Source organism: Coffea eugenioides, chromosome 2, assembly GCF_003713205.1.
Source record: "Coffea eugenioides isolate CCC68of chromosome 2, Ceug_1.0, whole genome shotgun sequence".
Taxonomy (NCBI): domain Eukaryota; kingdom Viridiplantae; phylum Streptophyta; class Magnoliopsida; order Gentianales; family Rubiaceae; genus Coffea; species Coffea eugenioides.
The window spans coordinates 37943551-37967601 of record NC_040036.1 but is presented as its reverse complement, the minus strand read 5'-3'; the positions used below and the strand labels follow the sequence as shown (position 1 = coordinate 37967601).

At 35.7% G+C, this 24051-nt stretch overlaps 1 protein-coding gene across 2 annotated transcripts; it reads right to left on the bottom strand.

The window, feature by feature from the left end:
• Positions 1-431: 431 nt before the first annotated feature.
• On the bottom strand, positions 432-15410 carry LOC113762789 (tRNA uridine 5-carboxymethylaminomethyl modification enzyme MnmG). 2 transcript variants are annotated; one of them, XM_027306383.1, is made up of 13 exons: positions 14995-15407; positions 14143-14294; positions 13936-14027; positions 11317-11430; positions 10871-11201; positions 9789-9968; positions 9589-9669; positions 7764-7982; positions 7487-7629; positions 4249-4415; positions 1822-2039; positions 1437-1529; positions 432-1035 (listed from the first exon to the last, which is right to left on the bottom strand). In XM_027306383.1, exons 1-13 carry the CDS (start codon positions 15242-15244, stop codon positions 856-858), a joined length of 2220 nt encoding a protein of 739 aa, XP_027162184.1. In that variant the 5' UTR covers positions 15245-15407; the 3' UTR covers positions 432-855. The 2 variants fall into 2 exon arrangements, with proteins under 2 accessions (XP_027162184.1, XP_027162185.1); XM_027306384.1 differs by having other exon boundaries at positions 913-1030; positions 14995-15410.
• Between the last annotated feature and the right edge of the window lie 8641 nt (positions 15411-24051).

Sequence of the window (24051 nt, the reverse complement as noted above, 5' to 3'; positions counted from 1 at the left end):
TCTCATGGGAGACCCCGATGCAATGGAATTTAAAAAGGAAAAAAATGAAGGTAAAAGAAATTAGGTTATGCAATAACAACAAAACAGATAATTTGAGAGAGAGATGGATTGGATGGTACAGGAGATGGAGCGTGTAAGTGAGAGATCTCAAGTTCAAGGCCTCCTACTTATACTAAAAAAAAAAAAAATAATAATAATAATAATAACAACAACAATAATAAAAGTGTCAACAAAAACAAAACAGGTAATCCTCTTATAATAATGGAGCGAAAAAACAAAAAGATAATTAATGCAATGTCTAGTTTAGCCACAGCCCACCTCTAAAATAAAGATTCTCTAAGTGGTTCTCAGCAACAGTGTGCCGTGCAGTTTTCGCAACAGTAAATCAGAGAGACATAATGGCAAAAGTTAAGCAGAAGACATTTTGAGCATGTCTCAACAATTAAAACGGAACCTTTATAAAAATCCATGAAACTTGTGGTTAGAAGCAAGATTAGTATTTACACGATAATAGATACTTTTGAGTAATCATTTTTGAAGCTAATGCGAACAATATATACAAGAGTGGGTGGAGGATTGTGCGCAAAACAAGAGCAAAAAGGCCATCTCTGCTACATTTGGAACTTATTCACACCAACTTACACCTTCCCAGGCCGTACGACTCGTCTTTCTTCCATTTGGAGGCCTGGCCAAAATTCTCATTTCAGTTATCAAATATTCCTATATTCACAAATTTCATAGCTTGCCTAATGTTGATGTCATTCAAATTTGAAGATCTTCAGTCAGTGATAAGAAACTCCTGTGAAAAATGCACAAAGAATGAACCGCTGGAAAATTTGAAGAGCCGACTGCGCCTTATAAAGCAGTTTCTGTCATCTTTGGGCCTTCATCTGTCACAGCAGAGGCCTGCAGTTGATGATGTCTTTTGTCCTGGGCTTTCCTCCTGTTTGACTCAAGGATGATCAGGAGTGCAGTAATGTCAGCAGGGCTAACTCCACCAACTCTACTTGCTTGACCAATAGTTTGTGGCCTGACCTGAAGAAAAGGGATCAAAATTATTAATTTACAACCAAAGTACAAAGTTATTAGACTGCTTGATAGGTGTAATGATGTTACTATCCACTAATAAAATGCAATTAAACTCCCCACAAAGGGGTGAGAATGAAAAACTGGGAAAGAGGTCCCTAACGCTGAAGAAGAAATCAACAAAATGGACTAATAGCTTTTCGCATCGGCCAAGGGGTCTAAGGGGCTTATGCTCATTTTGAACCTCATAATGTACAATGAAGCTTTTTATCAATCTCTTCAACACCACCCATGATTGCTGCTAATTGAATATTTAAAAAAAAAAAAAATCCACTTTTATTCTGTTCCTCCTTGAAGTTACTTTATACTGTAATTTTATTATGCCATCGAATAAAATTTGCAAAAGATACCTTTGACAGTTTCTCACGTGCTTCAAGAGACAATGTTGTTATTGCATGATAATCTATATCCTGCGGAAGTGGTCTGTGTTGTTGATGAACCATCTGTAAGTGGAAAAAGGAATTAAGATGTCTACAGGTCAGATGTATGATTAACACTCCAAAAACCAACTAGGCTGACAGAAATAAACTGGCATGCCGAGCAGTTGAAGCATTAAATGTAGATATATTGAGATAGTGAAATTATTTAGCAGAAAAATGTACCCAAAAGTAAAAGTCAAGACAACTAAAAGAAATATCCTAAGATGCTTGGCAAACAAGGTAGATGCCCTAGATGGTCAGTATATTTTATATATATTTTATTTCCAAGATAAATCAGAATACATAAAGTTTTAACCTGTTGGAGTTGCAGTTTCTGGCGAGTAATGAAACCCTCATACTTGATATCAATCTCCACACATTCTTTTTCCACACTAGATAGGAGGTCATTTCCAAAACCATGCTTATCGAGAAGTTTGTACTGAATATGCGGTTTCTTCAGCAGACTCTCCAATGTTGATGCATCCCTCACTGGCTGAGAAGACAGAGCAGTAACTTCGGCAACTAAATCTCCGCCTGTGGTTTAAACACAAGAGGAAGCTCTTCAGGACCAAGTTCTTACTAAGAAATATTTGTCTTATAAAACCACAAAAATTATTATATCTCATGCACGCCAAAAAAAAAAAAAATTACTCTATTTCTCATTCTGTCGGCAATTCTAAGATAGTAAGCACCCAGACAAGATATAGCATGTCAGTTCTTTACCGAGCTGAAACCAGATAGACTGCAACTCTCCACTATGATATCAGTACTGCAAGTCAAGATAATATGCAAACAACAAGGTTGGTCACCTCTGACAGTTCTATATACATCCGGTGAAGTATTCAACACGGTACTTGGACTTTACTCTCTTTAACTGGTGTACATAAACCCAAAAATTAATTTATATGCTGCCCACAACAAATCACTAATGAAAATATAAGCAGTTTGGCTCCAAATGCTCTTTTCAATGTTTAAACTTGAACTGAATGTCCACATCCAGACTTATGTCAGATGTGTACAAGTCACTTAGCACTGATGATTAACAGAAAATTACTTCTAAGAGCTCTACTTCAAAAGGCAGGGTCTGATGCAGATTTCTCAGATGACCAAAGCATTGTGTCGACATGGTGCTTACCACTTTCTCTCTTTTCACGAGCATACTGCTTTTTGGAGAATATTTTAATTGCCAAAGTTGATAACTTGAATTATTACAAGAGAAAAGAGGTGGTCTTCAGAATCTTAAAGAATTCACCATAACAAATATCAAACAAATTTTGGTGTCGAGAATCGTGGTTTAAACATTGTAGTTGTCTCTCTCACCTTAAAAATGTCTATTTTGGTCTTGATTTACTGCCAGAGAAAAGGTCATAATGAAAATGGTAATTGTTGTCATGTATGAATTTCAGGGACACAATTATTTCTAGACAGACTGGGCAAGATCATCCTTTTCTAGGGTACCATCAACAGTTTACTGTGCATTTGGTGGCAAAAATCCATTATCTTGGTTTGGTTGGAGAAAATGACAAGCACTACTTGCAAGGAACACTCTACTGCTGAAATTTTAAAAAAGGGTTTGGGGACAATGCACAACAGAATTACTACAGTGAAACTACTTGAAGATACCCAAGGAGCTCATCACCTGCATCCAGTCTTGTTATTCATGAAATAATAGAGCATACACTTGTAGAACTCCTTAAGTATAATCTTCTTATTAGAGCCATTTAGTCAACTTTAACCATTTGTTACTATAGGTATGGTTACACACAGTTTCAGAAATCCCATGACGCTTCAAAGAGGGAATACATCCTGATTTATCAATAAAACTAGTTTTCATTTTGAAGGTACAGTTATAAGCATTCATGCAATTTATCTCTCTCTTATACACACACACACACACAGATACACACAAACACCCATAGTTTTCAGATATCTTACAAAAGCTTTTAAGAGGGAATACAAGTCCTGGTTTATTAATGGAAAATAGTTTTCGTTTTAAATGTACAGTTACAAGCATTCTGTACTACTGGAAATTTCCTGGTTGGACCAATTCCACTTAACATCCTCTTCAATTTTCTGAATATATGTAATAATAACACGAGGGGAAACTCCAGGAGCACAGTAGCCTAACCCTTTACTTCAAGTGAAAGCGGAGAAAGTCTGGTTTTTCTTCTGGAATTGACATCACAATTAATTGAGGAAGGATGCATCAAAGCATCTGGTTCACAGCAAGGCACGCAAATAGGCTGAGTTCTTTTGCTCAAAATACTAAGATGTCTTTTAGTCATCCTTAACTCGAAATACTTCAATGCAGAATAACCTTCTGATTTCTCACTGGTAGATCCTTTAAGCACCAAAATGTTATAAAATGCCTCATGTTGTACATAAAAGTGCTGCGAATCAATTTACATCAAACATACGATGTAAATTGAGTGCTTATCACTTTTCCTCCAAATGATCAGAAACCTCATCAATTTCATTTTTTCTTTTAACAATATCCCAAGAAAACATTCAGAAGGCTTGCAAGACTAGTTTATTTAATTTATGTTTCGTAATTTGCCAACATGTGCATTTCTATACACACAGAACTAAGTTACCCTGTGCAGAGCTTTCACTAAGAATTTCCCCCTAAAAACTATTGTAGAACTTCACAGGACAATTTGATTAAAACCAGAACAACAATACAACTCTGGTAGCATAAGATAGGTGCAGGTCCTATTGCTTTTTGCAGAAAGATTGCAATTACCTGATATTCTTACTGTCTTCAGTCGCTTTTTCTCCTCTGAAATTTGAGCTTGCTTATCCTGGTATTTCTTCCAACGCTTATCATCTATTAAACCAATTTCATGCCCAAGAGGAGTGAGACGACTATCAGCATTGTCAGCTCGGAGAAGCAAACGATGTTCTGAACGGCTACGAAATGAGCAAAAGAAGAAACACAATAAGTTGCCTAAGAAATAGTAATCTTTTTAAGAACTAGATTAAGTACAACTCTAGATGCATTCTCACAATAATCGAGATACTTAAATAAGGAAGGAAAAAAAGGGGCTTGATTAATAATTGGGAAAACTGGAAAAGAATTTCTGAATTTCTATAATTGCTATACAAACTCTTTTAATTTACTACTATTTTACAGATGGGATATACAGAATAATATCAAAGATACCAAATATACATAAGCTGTTAGGTAGCTGCACTCTAGGTAGCCAAAATCTTCAGAGTAATGTAAAGTTTAGGCACAGATGCAACAAGTCCGAAGTCATACAAGCTGCAAGAATAGCGAAGAAAAAGGCTAATTTTTTCACATATTATTGGGGAAAAACAAGTCGGGAAAGTGTGACTCTAACAAGGCTTGTTTTTGACAAAATTTTTTTCTTTTGTTATTTATTTAATGTAATTTCATAATATAAATTTTTTAATTGACCATGTGATTAGTTAGTTACTAATTTAATTGATAAAATATAGGATTAAGAATAAACTAATGTAGGGGCAATTAATGTAGTTTTAACATGTAATTAATTAGGTGTAAGTAATAATTTAAATATGTGTAATTAATATAGTAAATAATTTAAAGAAGCGTAACTAATGCAGTTAAAAATTTAAATGTGTAATTAATGTAGTTAACTGACCATGTGAATAGTCAGATTAGTTAATTAATAATGTAATTGGTAAAATATAGGATTAACAATAAATTAATTTAACTTTAACAGGTAATTAATTAGGTGTAATTAATAGTTAATCATTTCAATAGGTGTGGTTCACATACTTTTAACATGTAATTATTATTGATGGTGAGACATATTACATTAATGCTTGTTAGCTTGTTTTTAATTTCGTAATTGATAATATTAAATTTGGCACTCATTTTTATTTGTTGTGATTAATTAATTACATTTTTAAAAATAATTACAAAATTTAATTACATGTTAAAAGTACCAATTACAAAATTTAATTTTATCAATTACAGAATTAATTTAATGTGTCTCATTTAAAAATGAGTGCCAAATTTAATTTTATCAATTACAAAATTAAAAACAAGCTAACAAAGCATTAATTGAATATGTCTCACCATCAACAAAAATTACATGTTAAAAGTACATTAATTACACCTATTTAAATTATTAACTATTAGTTACACCTAATTAATTACATGTTAAAACTACATTAATTTATTGTTAATCCTACATTTTACCAATTAAATCATTAATTAACTAATCTAGCTATTCACATGGTCAATTAACTACATTAATTACACATATAAATTATTAACTATATCACCTACACTTATTTAAATTATTAACTATATTAATTACGCATATTTAAGTTATTACTTGCGCCTAATTAATTACATGTAAAAACTACATTAATTACCCCTAAATTAATTTATTCTTAATCCTATATTTTATCAATTAAATTATTAACTAATCTAACTAATCACATGGTCAATTAAAAATTTTAATATTATGAAATTACGTTAAAAAAATAACAAATTTCTTAAAAAACTTAGAGAGGCCGCAGTGTTATTTAAAAATTGCCCAGCATAAGCAGAAACAAACCTTGTTAGAGCCACACATTTTTTACTTTTTCTTTTTTCCAACAATATATAAAGAAATTAGCCTGAAGAAAAGGCAATATGACACGAGCTAACTATTTATGGATGGAGAATCCAGTAAAGACTAAACAGATGCACTGACGACTTGTTCAGAGACATCTAAACTTTCTAATTGGTGATGCAACATCATGCAACATAAAATCTCAAGGAATTTGCTCAATTCTCAGGTCTCCTTCACCCTATACACCAAGTAAATCAAGAACTTGATTAATGATGGAATCTGTTACGAAGAATCTCTGATCTCCATAAACAGTCCTATGCAATTCAATGGAATTCATGACAGATAATTGGAAGCATAATACTATTCGCCTTTAAGAGTCAGCCCTGTCCCCGTCTGAAACCCATAGAAGGGCATAGGTTCAGAGCCTTCCATGTGGATTCCTTTAAAGATAAAGTATGTATTCTCGGGTGCCACTTTAATTTACATTATAGGAAAACTCCATCTCCAGACATATAGCTACATCTCAAGTACATGCTCAAGAAAGAGAACCAGCTCATACTTAATTGGCTGTACCTTGGCCAATATGTGCTAATGTGACAACACTTTCAGATCTACTAATCAAGACCAAAGGCAACTATCTCACAAGTTCATAGACCAAATCTTAGTATCAACAAAGACCAAATCGTGGTCCTTGGGAACCTTCTAGCTTTGAAAATGATGGGGGGTTGAATTCTAGCAAGAAACATCAAGGATGCCACAAAATACACAACCCCAATTAATCTCAAAAGTGAGACTCACTCCTCATCATCACCATAGATTAAGAAAAGGTGCCCAACAGGCAAAGTACAAAACACATTGAATGAACTAATATAATATATTTTGGCATTAGAAACCGAACCTCCTGATTCATATGTACAACTACCCTTGTATAGAGGATCGCAAGGAAGAACTATTAAAATCCCACATCCCAATTGTATAGCTCATAGGGTCAGACCCCTGTGAGGTTCCATTTTAGGGTGAAAATGTTAACTAAATCAACCATTACCCACATGGGCTAAGATACCAGATCTCAGTGTTAAGCAGTATGGCCATAGCAGAAAATATGCATGAGAATTTTGAAGGCACCCTTGGTTGAGGTCTTACAAACCTAAAAGTTATAGACACAAACAAGGCACCATCAACTAACGGGAGAACTTACAAACACTGAAATAGAACTATAACAGGTAAAACACAGTTGAGCATCACATCAATTAAGGCATGCAACATCAAAGTACTATGATCACTTTTTCAAAAGTAACATTCCTAGAATATCGAGAGAACTGCAATTTCACTAGTGCCTTAGACTCAGCTACTCAAACATCTTAAATTACTTCAATCTAAACAGGTAAGAAATCAAATCAACATTTGTCATGCCATGTAAGGAAACCTCACCTTGTTAACATACGGTAGGGCTCTCGAAGATCTTTGGTTACCAGATCATCAATCAAAGTTCCAATATAACTACTTTCCCTTTCAAGAACTATAAGCGACTTTCCATCTGAATGCCTAGCAGCATTAATTCCAGAAATAATGCCCTGTAAAAGGGAAAAGGAAAAAGATAAGGCTTGTTGTTAGGTAGACAATGGTTATGATGCCATTCAAGAAGAGAGCCTAACAATGGTTACTTTACATCAAAAAATTCATCTACCCAAATTACAAAATATATGACCTGAGCAGCAGCTTCTTCATAGCCTGTTGTTCCATTTATTTGACCAGAGAAAAAGAGTCCTTCAATCTTTTTTGTCATAAGTGTCCGATGACACTGATGAGCAGGCAAGTAATCATACTCTACAGCATAAGCAGGCCTCAGCATTGAACAGTTCTCAAGTCCTGGTAATGATCTTAGGAGCGGCAATTGCAGTCTCTCAGGTAAACCAGTAGAGAATCCCTAAAAACGCAGCACGGTTACTAAACGAGAAAAGATGTATAGGATAAATATACGACGCATAAGCAGGATAATTTTATCTAATCTCCTGACTTCCTTATACTTAAAAAAGAATAAGAATTGCAGAGATGCACAAAGGCCAAAAGCCTTGTCTTATTTGTGGTAACTAAACATAAAAGGCGTAGAGCAATAAGCACCAAGACTTTGATGGGTGACAGGAAAGATAACCAGCAATTTTTGGGGAACTAAGCCAGATTACGACACACAGACCCAAGAATCTACCAACAAAGCATTTATGATGAAGATCTAGGAAAAGTAGACTGCCAATGTCTATAGCTAATTTGTTCTTTTGAAATCTTTTCCTTTAACTAAGCAGGTGCAATTGTTTTTCTTGCACTCAATTCCAGTTGATTTTCTGAATTTTAAGGGTAATTACTCAAATCAAACCTTGAAATCACATTTTCATAGGAACACACAACCAGACATGTAACTAAAATACTCACAGTTTGACCCAATATATTGATTCATATTCCTTTTTAACAAAAGAACAACTAGGTGTATACAACTATCCACTAAAGTACCTGCTATGCTTTTAACAAAGACTACAAGCATAGGAAAGGAAATTATAGCGGCATTAAACAAATATTCAAGTTAAATAAAGAAGACGTAAAGTTTTCCACTGCATATTTAGAGTCCAACCAATAGTATTTTACACAAGGACTTGTGTGCTATTTCTTAAAACCTAGTATGAGGCCTTCAGCCACAACTAGAAGTACCTTTTCTGTCTGTATTTGTTTTTTAGAAAGAAAACATAAGCAATAGAAGGCCAGAAACAGCTCCATGCTCTCTTTTTCATGCAAGGAAAGGATATTTAAAAAATAAAGGTAACTTTAGTCAAAAGGTTGATAGCAATAAATAGTCCTTAAATTTCAGAAGCAACAAGGAATATACTTGCATCTCCAGTCACATACAATGCACAAAACATCCATAGATATGCAGATGCAGGAAATCACAGCTCACAGGACAGTAAAGGTAAACGATTAAGAAGATGAAGAATAAGATACTATTCATGAGATGCTTGGTCCTATTATTGCTTTCTCTTTGATCCTAGCCCTTAAGCAGATAATAAAGCCTCCACTTTCCTACCTTTCTTTCCTTTTCATCGATCTAATTAGTGATGCGTTTCTTCCAAGTTCATTTTTATACACGGAGCAAAAATTGCTATGGTAAAGGAGTTATGATCCCCTGAAGCAATATATAGCAAACAGTGATAGAGAAAAAATCACAAACACTTCACTCAAGAACCTTCAAATGTTAAACATCAAAAAACTATTGCAAGCATTATTTTAATGGGTGCAATGTAAACTCATAACAGAATAAAAATGAATCACATCTTTGTCTAACTTCTGATGGAATAACAATTTAACAACTAACAATGAAACATTTCAATACACATGAAGGTAAAGCAAGTAAAGATTACAGGATAAGCTAATTGTTAGGAGAGAATATGAACTTAATTCACACTTCAATTGAATGCCCTTCTTTAAGCAAATTTGGCATGACTGTTCAACTATAAAGAACCAAGATGAATGTAGAGATCAATAACAACCTGCACATATAGCTCAGGAACATTTCTACCCTCTGGCTCAAGAAATATTTGATGTGAATCCTTGTCTTGGAATCTAACAATCTGCATAAATGAAACAGGAAACATGCAGATTAACATAGAAAGAAGAGGGTAGATGGAGTGGAAATATCACAGACATACATGAACAAGGAACAGTAGACTTTCAAGAATGAAGATCTTACTTTGTCCTCAATGGAGGGGCAGTATCTGGGTCCCTTCGCTTCAACCCATCCTCCATAAGTAGGAGTTTCATGCAAATTATCCTTGATTAATTGATGAGTTATTGTTGTAGTACGAGTCAAATAACAGCACATCTGTTCCCTTTCTATGTGAAACTCAGGATCAAAACTAAACCAGCTCACCTGATTAACATCATAATGCATCAGAAGCATAATCAACACATTATTCAACAATACTGCACCAGGAAGAGAATCAAGGTAAAATTTCCCACTTTTCCACTTATAGATAAAATCATCGTGTGAAATACACAAACCAAATAATTGAAAACAAGAACACTAAAGCAGGCGTTAAAGCTGTCAAGAATGAAGTTTTTTTCGCTTCCAGAAACTAAGTGAAATTCTGACGTTAGTGCTTCTTTGCAATAGCAGATCCCTTGGGCCTTTTTTTAAAGTGAATAGTTTGTATATTGTGTCTCTGTCCTCAGTCTTGCATGTGCTTAGATACGTGACTTCTGTTCTTCTATGTCAATGTGTTGCATTCTCGCCCTCTTTTGTCGACCTATTTTGTGTATGAAGTCCATCGAATAACTATGATTGCCTATGTACAAGTATTATGCTCAAGTGTCCTCCCAAAGCCCAGTTTCACTGGTCATCATTTGGGCTTTGACATGAATGCATCTTTTCTCCAAACACTTTATGCTTCAGATTACTCCACTCAAGCTCAGACACACTCAAATCAGCTCTAAGTGTAAGCCACACTACTTGAAAATTGCATAATACCATAAATAAAGGGGTACTACTTAGCAATCGCATTGTAAGTAATATGCCCTACAAAACAGCTTGGACAACTTGTACAGTGTCTAAGTGACCAGCATTTACTAGAAGATTCATGTGCCTAATATCAAGACATAAAAACAAAAGAACAAGTCATTAGTACAATGATAAATTGCCACCCAACTCTGCACATAAGCAGAAAGTCTCCTCTGTTACCTCTTTGACTTCGTAGGAAATTGCTTAAGCACAACCAGAAAGAATATGCTGTAAGTAAAACAACTGAGCCTACAAATAGGATAAAGTGAAAGGACCTCTTCATCTCCATGCTGGGGCTCCAGTCCGGTGAAATCCACAGTGCGAATATCCACGCGGGCAGGTGTGCCAGTTTTCAGTCGATCAGTTTCAAATCCAAGGCGCTGCAGATTTTCTGTTAGGCCATGTGAAGCTGATTCGCCAGCTCTTCCTGCAGACATAGAAGTTCTACCAACCCAGATTTGGCCACTCATAAAAGTGCCAGTAGTGAGAACCACAGAAGGTGCATAGAAGTTCATCCCAAAAAATGTACAAACACCTTCCACATTGTCATTCTTTCCCAGCAAAATATCTGTCACCATTGCCTCTCTAACAGAAAGGTTTGGGGTACTGAAAGTAGAAGTTAATTATTAATTGATAAATTATAGACTTCGCTTCGTTCAATGACTTTCAGGCAGAAATGTGTTCTTAATCATAAAGTTTAGAAATGCGTCTTAGGACTTGCCTCTCTACTATTTTTTTCATTTCCATTGCATATTCCCTCTTATCAGTCTGTGCACGCAATGCCCTAACAGCAGGGCCTCTTGAGGTGTTAAGCACACGCTTTTGCAAATAACATCTGTAGCAAATAATGAAAATGGCAAGACACAATGAGAAACATAGTACCATTAGAACTCAAAAAGAAGCATCTAATAAGACAGAAAGATTACCTATGAATGGAACAACTGAAGAACAAGAAAATACACTGAAAAAAATAAAGCATCCCTACAACCATCTAACAGTTTAGTGGCTTCATATACTCATCAACTATGAATCCACACAAGATATTTATGTTTATAATCAACGCTTATGATTTGGTTACATGGGATTTGAGTAGTTTAGTATAATCTGAGACCTAATCTATTGCCTGCTATTTCCTGATTCTAATTATTTTCAAAATTAAGTATCAAAGATCCATCATAGAATAAACAAGTTCTGAGAAAACTGGTTCACTTGATTTAGTGCAGTTCTTGTCTTTGCAAGAAAAGGGGGAAAAAGCAACTATTCTGTGACAAGTTCACTTAATAAAATCCATTTGTGATGGAAGTAAGGCATTAATATACTCTAAACTAAACCTCAAAGCCTCACCATTAAAATAGTCTAAGAGCTCATAAATACATCTGTCATCATCTTCTGAAGATTTTTAGTGTCCAATGAGCTCTAAGAATCACTTTCCAAAGAGCAAGTAGACAGTTTGCACCTGGAATAGTAAGTTCTACCTCACATACTTTTTGAGAACCAAAATTGTTTCTTTTATGGCATCATTTTCGGGAACAGAGTCACTGTATATCAAGTGACTCTTCAAAATATCAAACTCTTTAGATGGAATGCTCACAAAACACTATTGTTTTCTAGAATTCTGAATTACAAAATACAAAGACGGAAAATGCTCTTTCTTCATTTGTACTAATACTAAGTTGATTGCTTTTGAAAACCTCAAACTAAGATGACATTGTTTAAACACTGACATCATATTACAGCAGGATAGCAGGACAATGTAAAGTAGTAACCCATACTTGTTCAGCTTCCCATATCCTATTTCCACCTTTAAAATCTTTTACCTCTAACTAGCCAACCTTAAGTCCAAACTGTTAATTTGAATTTTTTTTTAAGAATAGATTCACCAACAATTGGTTTGAATAGGAGGAAAGCAACCCTTCTAGGCAAATTATAATAAAGTGAAAACTAATTTCCCACTATGTTCGTTGAGAAGAAGTTTTAAAAGAAATAAATAATATAAATGGCCAGATATTATCAGATGTGTCTAACAAGTGCTGACCTGCGAATTTGCTAGGTTTTGCAGTGCATAAAATGAAAACTTATGCAATCCACATGAAAATACAACAATTCTTTGAAAAACAAACATAGATGACCAGAAAAATATCCACGTCTCCTTCTAACTTTTCCTCATTTTCTTGTTAGCAAAATACAACCTCTGGGACTGTAATTGCTTCTTGAAAATTTCGAAATTCCCTCTTTACCTACTTCAAAATCCTCAAGGAACATAATTTTCGACAGCTTCTTCTTCTTTTGTATTTCTTAATTTTTTGAATTCCTACACTGTTTAGATGATGACAACTAGATGCTCATGAATTTGCAGTCAATGCTAAACTGTGGCTTTAAAGTCTATGATATAAAATAAAGTTTATGTAATTCAAAAATCTAACACACACACACATACACATATGAATGTGGGACACTGTTATAGGTATTGGATCTCTGTCCGACAGTTCATCTGAAGTTCTGCAAAGGACAATGAAACCAGAAAAACAGAAAAGCATAGGGAGAAAAGGTTGAGAAGTTTGTATCATAGTTGAAACAACTTTCTAGAGGTGCACAAAAATGTAATGTAAATTGGATTTGTATTATCATATTTGCTTAATAAATAATAAGAGATTTATGAATTATGGAACAAGATACACCACCATACCATGTCCAAATCTTTGGCTAGTGCTTATTCTAGAAAAACAATGAATGCGGCATCTAAGCATGTATAGATGTCTGACACTGGCACCCAGGTCCATCTGGAAAAAATCCTAGTAAATTTCCAAATAAGGACTCATCCTTATGAAACATTTCTTAAGTTTTCATTGTGACCTATATTCAACAGTCAACAATTGAAGGCATTGAAAGTCATTTTTGACATTTCTCAAGCTCAAGATTGATCTAGGATAAATAACTTTTCACACTTTAAAAAGAATATACTTTCTTCTTCTTATAATAGGCATGGAAAAAAAAAAGAATACTCTGGCCATGTCCAGAATGCCATTTATAGAACTGGTTTCTTAACTACTAAGCTGGCAGACACATGAAATAATAGTACCATATTTGTGCTCAAAGTAAATGCTTTCTTTCTATATGCATACAAGCATTTTCCAGACCTAACATACACTAATCCACTTGTCCTATTAGACCACTCAGTGGAAGTTGAAATCTTCAATCCAGTTTTTCGTATACCAGTTAAAACCAATTAAGCAAGAGCAACTAAAGTAAATCAAATAAAAATAGTAAGGCATATACAATATAACTGCCAATTTTGTGTAAGCAAAGCTCAACATCTTCACCTGTCATCTTAAAGATTTACCTATCAGCTACCTTTCCAATTTCACCACCCAATGCATCCACCTCATGCACCAACTGGGATTTTGCAGGTCCACCAACAGCTGGATTACAAGGCTGCACACATTTGGCCAAATTAAAACTCAACACCATCTATAAATCTTCAAGTCACTTAAAATCCGTGCATACAACATATGAATTTAAAAAGGTTTTCCATTTAAAAACTACCAACCTGCCAAGCTATCCGGTCAATGTTAAGTGTTAGAAGAAGCGTTTTCGCCCCTAAACGGGCTGATGCAAGTGCAGCTTCACAGCCCGCATGACCACCTCCTACTACTATCACATCATATATCTCATGCACCCCTTCAACATAGCTATTTCCATCTACAGAAACATCCCACAATAAAAAAGAAAAAACCAGGTCACTACTTCAAAATACAATTCCATATACGCTGGTGGATGCAATGGGGGACTGCAAAATAAATTTAAAATTTTTTTTAAATACCCCTTTAAATTATTGGAAATGTTGTCTATATCCTTCTAAAAATTAGACCCTCCCCCCTCCAAAAAAAATTTAAAAATCCTTTTATATGCTATTCAAAAATTAAATTTTTTTTACTTGTATCCTTGAAAACATTAAACTTTGCCCCAAAAGTTTCTTACGAAAATGTAAGGATGCCCCCTTAGATATACTTCCTAGCTAGCCCCCCCCCCCCCCCCCAAAAAAAGACCAAAAAAAAAAAATTCTCAAGTTCTGGTTCCGCCAGTGCATATATCCCTGAACAATTCAATCGGACAGGGAAAAGAAAAATAAAAATCGCCCTTTTATTCTCTTGATCATCAGTGTATTAAAGAATAACAAAACAAACAATTCACCTATCAAAATAATAAAAAATTTAAAATTCCAGATTAGTACTCCAAGCTAAATAGAAAATACCCCAATAACAAATGCAGACATACAGGGAAAAAAATTCATCCCTCATTTGCTTGATCAGATAATACATACAATATAGCAAAACACATAATAAAACAAAACCCACTTGCAATTGGATTTTTCTACGAAAAAAATGGATTTAAGTATTACCTGCATTAGTTGAAGCGGAAATGGAGGAGAAACGGCAGCGAGGAAATGTAGAGTTAAAGAAAATTGAGTTAGAGCTAAAGCCGGGAAATTTACAGTGTAACTTGAAAATTTTGCCGCGAGGTTCTCTAAGCAGGGCATTGAAAGAACGAGGAAAGAATAAAAGATAAGAACGAGATGTAAAAGAAGACGAGAGAGGGAGAGATGATGGAGCAAGTCGGGTTAAATTACTCAGATATAGAGCAGTGGCCATTGAGCTGAAAACGAAAAAGAATAGAGAGAATTGCTAAAAACTGCGAGACAAAGTCTAGTGACGGGAGTGTGCGTTTGTCGCTGCAGCCGCCACCAGGGGGTTTTTGTGGCGGAGGGAAATGGGAATGGTGGTCTGTTTTCAGAAAAGAGGTCCGCCGGGGTGGCGGGGACAGTGGATAAGAATTTGGATTGAGCGTTGTGGAATGTGGGCCTGAGTTTTGGAATTATTCGCTTGTTCATTTCAATCAATAATGCTGCGTTTCCCTCTCAACACTTCTCAAGTCCTTTAAAAGTGCACCCATTATATTCTTCACCTTTTGAGGTATGGGTGGATTATACCACAAAAAAAATTACAAGCACCACGTTTCTGCATTCACCACCATTCATAGTTAAAATACAAGAAATATTTTAACAAATTCTAAACTTTAGCACATACAAAAAATTACCCCATAATTTCTGCAACCATGAAACCTTCTTGATGGCTTTGCCTCTGTCCAAGTAGTCACAATTCGGCATTGTTCTAAGCAATGGCATCGCACGATTTTGTCGCCATTGTAGTATTCCTCGTTTCCTTCATAAATCGAGTTTCCTGTTTCTGAACCATTTGATCCGCTGACGGTGTTAGCATTTTGATCGCTAGCTGAGCTTGAGGATGCTTTGTCCCAATTTTTTCTCGAATGCATTGAATTGCAGTGCTTTTTCTACGCGGGTCTGCAAAACTTGGCCAGCTCTCTCTTTTCAAAGAACCATAGGACCTGGATTTGGGCTTTTCATCGATTTACACTAATTGGTAAAGGCACCAGAATGGAATTCCCTAAAATACCCCTTTTGGATTGCACGATTAGGAACCAAATGAAAATTATACGGCGGCGCTGCCGATAAGATCCTTGATTGGAACCGAAATACAAGTTTAGGGATCCAATTGGCTATAAATAACATATAGGGACTAAATTGATAAAAAAAAAGTTTAGGGACTAAATTGCCGATTTTCCCTTTCTGAAATAGTAGAAGTTAAATCTCGGCGTCCAATTTGTTAAGTTTTCTCAAACCCTTCCTTTTTTCCTTTTTCTCTGATAACGCTTGGAGCCTCCAACAAATTGGAAAAAATTATCACTCAATTCAATTTGTAGTATTGTTCATTACATCTTAAACAACTATTCAACTAATCGCTTTGCACAGCAAAGAGAAAAAGAAAAGAAAAAAAAAAGAGGAAGCATTAAAGTTATTATAGACCCCGTTTGACACTTGAGTTTTTTGAAAGTTTATCTAAAATTTTACTGTAAATCACTATAGAAGTTATAGAAAAACTTTTGTAAGATGAAATTTTTTTTTCCTTTTCATTTTCTTTCTTTCATTTTCATTTTCTTTTTTTTTTCTTTCTTTCACCTGAGTTTTTTGGAAATTTGTCTAAAACTTTACTGTAAATCAATATAGAAGTTGTAGAAAAACTTTTGTAAGATGAAAAACTTTTTTTCCGTTTCATTTTTTTTTTCCTTTTTTTTCTTTCTTTCTTTTTTCTTTTCTTTTCTCCTTTCCTTCTTCTCCCTTCCCCTTCCCCCTCCCCCTTCCCTCCCTTGTTCCCTCTCCCGAAACTGCCAAAGAAGTAGCAAAAGGAAAATTTTTTTTTTTTGCATTTTTTCTCTCCCCATCTCCTACCCGCCACCCCTCTTCTCCCTCTCCATCTCCATTTCCCTCTCCATCTATCCTCCCCTCTGCCCTTCCCCCTCCCCCTTCCCTCGCCCGCCGCTACTTCACCTGCCGGCAGATGAAGCAACGACAGAAACTTTTTCTTCACCTGCAATTTTCCCTTTCCCCTTCTCCTCCCCTTCCCCCGCCACCCTCACCCTCCCCCGGTGCGATTTGGTCTCGCAACTAGATCGGCCAAAGGAGAAGGGGAAGGGTGGTGGGGATGAGTAGGGGAGAGGGAGAGGGAAAAAAAAAGGGGAGGATCAAATCGGGCTTCCTTTTAAGTTTATTGATGACTATCAAATTGGACTCGTCAAATCATTGCCAGAGGCAACCATGCCCGATGTGCTGCCGTGTTGTTACTCGTTATTTGGTCGAACATTTGCATGAATTCTGCAGATGGTAAATTGCAGAGGGCCGCTTTCAAGCATTACGGTCTGCCTCCAGAGATTCAAATGTTCACACACCAATTCTAATCTCTGTTAGCATTTTAGTTCTAGAGAAAAGCAATAATCCAGTCCATTGGCCCTTTAAAAATTCTAAAATGTTCATAGTCATGTAGGAAGGAAGTCCATATATCTTCGGGGGAGGATGCTGGGGTGGAAGTGGGGGAGAGGGAGAAAGGAAAAAACAAAGAAAAAAGAAGACCGGCACCAGAAGAGGTGATTGGCGCCGGAACCGGCAGCGAAGGTGGTGGCCGGCGACGGAAGTGGTGGTGGGTTAGGGTGGGGGAGGAAGAAGAAGAAAAGGGGAAGGAAAATTTTTTTTATGTGTTTTGGGTATTTTGAAGTGTGTCGGTAAAAAATTTTGAGAAATTTTTTTTAGGTTACTGTAGCTAAAGTTGGTAAAAAACTAGTATAAGGCAATCTTGAGTAAAAACTCAAGTTCCAAACAGGCCCATAGCAAGCGAATAAATTTAATCTTAAACTGTGGACATTTATGTGTTACCTTGATAAAATTGATCATATAATACGTTTGTTGAAAAAAAAAGATAAAATTGATCAGATAATAACTCAATAGCCTTAATATATTTTAGCTTAAGTTGGACACAATACATGCAATTAGATTAAAAAGATTTGAAATAAAATAATTTGCTTCACAAATTCCAATAAGCTTTTTATCTTCCCAATCAGCTTTTTATCTCATATAAATCATATCACAAAAAATGATACAGTAATTATCTCAAATAAATCATATAACTAAACTCCTATCCAAACAAACTCAGTATACATCACAATTACTTAGACCATTATCTAAACAAGGCAATCGATTAGCAAATGAAAACACTAAATTTAAGGGTTAATGGCACTTGGCCCCCCTTAATCAAAAGCATAAACACTTCACCCATTTAAGAATATTCCATTTGATATTTTACCAGAGATAAAGATGACATGGCAAGTGCAGTGTTGAAAAAAAATCAGCAAAATAATATAATTATATTTGTTTGACAAGTCTACCCTTTTTGCTTTTGATAACTAACAGTCATTTGCTTCCCATTTATTAAAGAATAGAGACATGCTTCAAAAGAAAAAATGGCCAATTTCGTCCCTAAAATTTTTTTAATCGATTTCGTTCCTATGTTTTGTTTTTGGCTAATTTGTTTCCTAAACTTATTTTACAAATCCAATTGAGGAACGTTGTGGTGGTGAAACTGTGTAAATTCGATCAAGCTACTAATCGAACAAGTAAGCACGGGTATTTCAGGTACTTCAGTGCTAGGGCGATAACAAAAGAATTAAAATCAATGAAGAATCCAATTCTAAACCTAGGGTTCATCCAAAAAAGAGGAGATCTCCCCAAATTTCCAACTTTCCCAAACTTGAGTACAAAATAATTGCAATTAAATGCATCTGAGGAGGAATTGGGACAAAGTATTCTCAAGCTAAGCTAGTGATCAAGTCTCAAACATTGTCGGCTCAAATGGCTCGGAATAAGTAAGCTTGATTTATGAAGGAAATGATGAATATTACAATGGAGATAAAATTGTGCAATCCTACTATCTTGAATAATGCTGAATTGTGATTGTATGGACAAACCCATCGAGAAGGTTTATGGCTGCAGAAATTATGGGATAATTTTTGCGTGTGCTAAATATTAGGATTTGTTAAAATATTGCTTCAATTTTGACTATGAAATGTGTGACAGCCCCACCTCACTCTAAAGCGAACCAAATGGTTCGGCGAACCGCCTGCCCAACTCTCGTCGGGTCTACGAATTTGGAACAAACGGAAATCCTACCAAACGCTCAAAGGAATTTCGAGAAGATAAACATTCAAAACTCAAGTGAGCTGAACTAAAAGATACAGTCAATCTTTGGTACAACGTTCCCACGAAAAATCAAAACGAAATGGAAGTGCCGCAAGGCTTACTAAGCTAATCACACCCTGAAATACTTGTTCCGAAAGATAATACAGTGCTCGAGCGCTACAACGACCGATAAAAAATAAATAAAACGAAGAACGAAAACAAGCCGTGGATAAACAGTGACTGCCATGTCACAATCCGGCCGGTTTTTGGCCGGATACCCGGCGAGATTCCTGGCCAGATTGGAGGCAGTAGCTCAACCCAAAAATTTTGAAATTTCCCCTGCATATCCGGCCAGATATCCGGCCAAGAACTGGCCAGATACTCGGCCGGATTCTGTGAACAGTACCTCCAAAAATGTTTTGCTTTCCTCGATCAACCTTCGCACTCGTCCAAAATCCAACAAAAAACAAGTAAACTTTGTCTAACATGAGAGAATGTACATTCCCAAATACATAGGCCACATAACCATGAGGAAACACTTTAAAATATACATATTAGTAAGTTTACAAATCAAAAGGAAACATTATATTAAGATACATTTAGGGTTTCCAAATTGTTGAGGAGCTATACCAAAAGAACAAAAGAATTTCTAACTAGCTCAACTCATTCTTCAAAACATCGAAGTTCCAAAAGATTGTTCCCTGTAAGGAAAACAAGGATAACGGAACGGGGTGAGTTAGAAGCTCAATGAGGTACCAATAATATAAACAGTAGAAATCATGAGGAATCACGTTTAGGGCACATATACACATCCAATAAGAGAAATGAATGAACATCACAAATTAAAGGATACAGGTGGCTCTCAGGAGCCAACTTTCCATTGCAATACTTGATCCCAACCTCGTTGACCCTCCGTCAACGTTTAATGAAACACACATGTCCGTAGACCCCGCTTATGCCAAAATCCCGTTCACCAAAATACCCCTTACCGGGCCCGAACGCCAAACAGGAACAGAAATGGTAATACTCGAATAAACTGGAAATTCAGAGCCTCCAATACCCAAAGATTTCTCAAGAACAGGCACCCATGGATTGTCAATTTTCCTCGACCAAGTCCTTTCTGGCTCAATTCAATTGACTCTCCATGAGGTTGAGCTCAAGTTTAACAGGAAAGTCGTTGGATACACTTCCAAACGACATCATAACAGGCTCAGATAATAAGTTCAAATTGATACAGGAACTAGTAGACAAGCAAGAGAAACGAGTGTGATATGGTACACCCTCGTCTCATACAAAATAAACAGTCAGTAAAGACATTCAAATAGCAATTTGCAAGTACAGATAACCAGTTTAGCAATAATTCAGGGGAGTGGTACACTCACCAGTTAAAGCAAGGATATTTCAAAAGTTTCAACCAAAGTAGGGCTCTAATCACCAAGAAACCCTAGAATAACCAAGGTAAACAATTATGGTTCCCACAGCCACAAATCCAGTAAATAAAATGCACAAATGAGGCTCAACTACAAGTCGTAGACCTCGCCAAATAATTACTAATGCAACACAAAAGTATAGTTTTGGAGTGAAAAGGTAGTAGTTGGTCCTAAAAACATAAACGATCCAAAAACCCTTCGCTTCTGCACAAAACCATACCTACAATGGTGTACTAACTCCAAACTTAAGGTGCAAAATGAAAGTAAGAATAATTCTAGGAAAACAGGATTTTCCAGTTTTTGCGCACCCCCATTTGAAAAATCATATCTCAAGATTCTTAAGTCCAAAATTGATAAAATTTATACCGTCGGAAAATAGACTCAAAGGGGTACAATTTCTCAGAAGACACATTTAGAAGATTCATACCACAAGTCAGTCCAATTCGAGCCTCAATTCGCTGCTTGATCCAGTAAAAGACAGAACAGGTATGTAATTTCAGTCAACTTTGGAAAATCACCATAAATTACACAAATAGAAATAAGGTCTGAAATTTTCACAGTTTGTAGTTCTATGACACTAGTTTCAAACGCAACAAACGGAACTCAATTCTGATATTTCTATATCAAGATATAGCAGATTTCCCAAGACTGCTCAAGAGTTCCTGCGGAAATTTCAGCAGCACCTCCCTTGTTTTTCTCTACTTTTCCATTCAAAACTCAACACCCAAACTCATATCAATTCAGCCCCAATTGCACATACAAATCACAAGCTATCAAACACCTTTAATTAGGGTCATAATACCCTTCAAATACAACCAAGTGGTAGTCCAAATTAGAAAGCCTAAAGCTGGAATTTTTGCACCCAACCTGGAAATTTCTTTAGGTGAGTGAAACTAACACATATAATCTCAATATTGCACATAACAAATCTAACAATCCATGGTAAATACTTAAGCATCAATTAAGGGCAGAAAAATCCCCAAAATTCTGAAATTTCCCATAACACCTGTCGCGCCCCATTTTTTATAAGAAAAATAAATAAATGAATAGTTTAAAAAAGTGAATTTTTATTTGATTTGAAAAATGAATTTTTGACTTAAAAAGAAAATGAATAAAAATATGTGGGTCTAAATGGGACTTTGAAATGCGACGATTTTGACCCAAAAATAAGTTTAAAAAGGGTTTTGAAATAAAAATCGGAGTCGCCACTTGGTATTGAGTTAAGGTGTACCAAGTCACCAAAAATGAGTTTTCGAAGGAAAAAGTAGAAGAAACCCCTTTTAAACGACTCCTAATCTACGAAAATCAAAGGAAAGGTTCGGGAGTCACATTTGACGAAGAGGAAGGCAATGATAGAAATCCAAGGCACCCCTTCGATCTAACCAAGGCTAGTTGCGTGATTTAGTCAAAGATTTTCTTGTTTTAACCAAAGAATTTATCACATTTGGATGTACTATATGAATGCAAACCTAGACCTAGAGGGGTATCGGGGGGCAAAATTTCCCTTCAAAGCTTGAATGGTGCCAATCACATTAATTGTGATGCCCAATAATGACCCTTTGGAGAAGTCACGAATAATGCAAAAATATGAGACTCTAAGAGAAGAAATAAAATAATTATACAAATATACATGTCTTAAAGGAGTGTATCATGTCGGGTACGGGGGACTAATGTTCGTGACTCAATTTTCCCTTTTAATAGAGGGAATACGAGCGGGCTAAGGTTAGAAAAGCCAAACTCGTCCATATCCCATACTCAAGGGGTTATTCCCTAATCTAATCAAGCAAATGCGCTACCCTAATCCTATTTCTAGAATGAAATGCAATTCTAATGTCATGTATCATACATAGGGGTATATATAGAGGGAAATTAGGGATAAGGGTTATACGTATAAGGGGAATATCATACAAAATGATAAAAGGCCCTAAAAAGTGCAAATATGCATGAAATGAAGTGTTTTTATCATGCAATCATGAACTAACGCGCGAAGGGCTCCTAATGGTCTAGCGTTGGACTAGTCCTTCACTAACGCTCTCTCACAAGCATTGGACTTGCAAGAGCTCGAGGGGACAATCATGACTAGCATTGGACTAGCCACGATTACGTGCATTTGCATCCATCATACATATATATAAGTAATGTGCATAATTAAAGCAAGTAGACATGTGAGCACGTAATTCACATAACACATAAGCATGCATATCTAGATGTCAAAACCTAAGAAAGCGATTAAACACATAGCACGTAGACATGCAAAACACACAAGGCAATTAAGGCCCTAACTATTACATTTTTGGGGGGAAGGCCTACTACAATCTAAAAGGGGAAATAGAAGGAATAAAACAATTAAATCCCTAACTATTACAATTTTGGCATTCGAGTGCCTCCCAAATGACGAAATTGAACTAAAATTAAAGCAAAACTAAGCAACTAAAGAAATAAATAAGGTAAAAATGAAATAAACACTTAAAGTCATGCAATTGTACACATAAGACACATATATGCACGTAGGGTCAAATAAAGTCAAGAAATGAAGGATAGAGTGTACCTCCCTCGCAATGGTAACCAAAGGAAGGAAAAAATGGCTTCAAAACAATAAAAGGGTCAAGGTACCACTTTAATTAAGAAAGATTAAAAGAAATGTGCAAATACAAAGCTCACTTGATCATGAAGCCCCTAAAGTCATGACTTAAGTGCAATTGAAACAAAGCATAGTAGTTAATTGAAGCAAACAAGCAATGAAGTTGTAAAATTAAAACTACCAAGGACCAAATTGAGGAGATTATTCAGTTGATTGGGTCATAGCAGCATTAGTTAGAAGCCAAGGGGTCAAAGTGAAATTATTGAAAGATTTTCATGCAAATGCCATGCAAACCACTATGAAGACACCTTCTGCAACAAATTGCTATGCTTTCACTTTTCGGATGCATATTTCCGACCCAACATGCAAGCATTTGATCCAAATTCTTTCAACCAACATCACAACTTCAAACTAAACAACACCAACATAACTTTAAACTCCAAACAAGCAAGAAACAGTAAAGGAACTGATGCAAAAAAAAATTCTGGACAAAACATTCATGTAAAATGGTTTGGCAACCTGAAATTCACTCTTTTGGTAAGCATTCGAACATGATTCAAGCATTCCAGCCCCCAAAAATGCAAACCCAACACCCCTTATCTAATTCCTCTTTCCAACATAAGGTCAACCAGCAAACTGGATGGCCGAAACTTTGGTGAGCAAGTGCAGGTAAGAAAACAACAAAGAGAATGCGAGAGCTTTTTTTTTTTTTTTTCTGTTCTGCTGCAAATTTTTGCAGCTTCAACTTATTGTCATGTAACATCCCCAAACATAATCATCTAACCCCCATAAACTGATTGAAACAGCAGGGCATGAAATGCAGCAAAAGAGAAGGTGAAACTTGCGGCACTCTAAGGAAAAGGA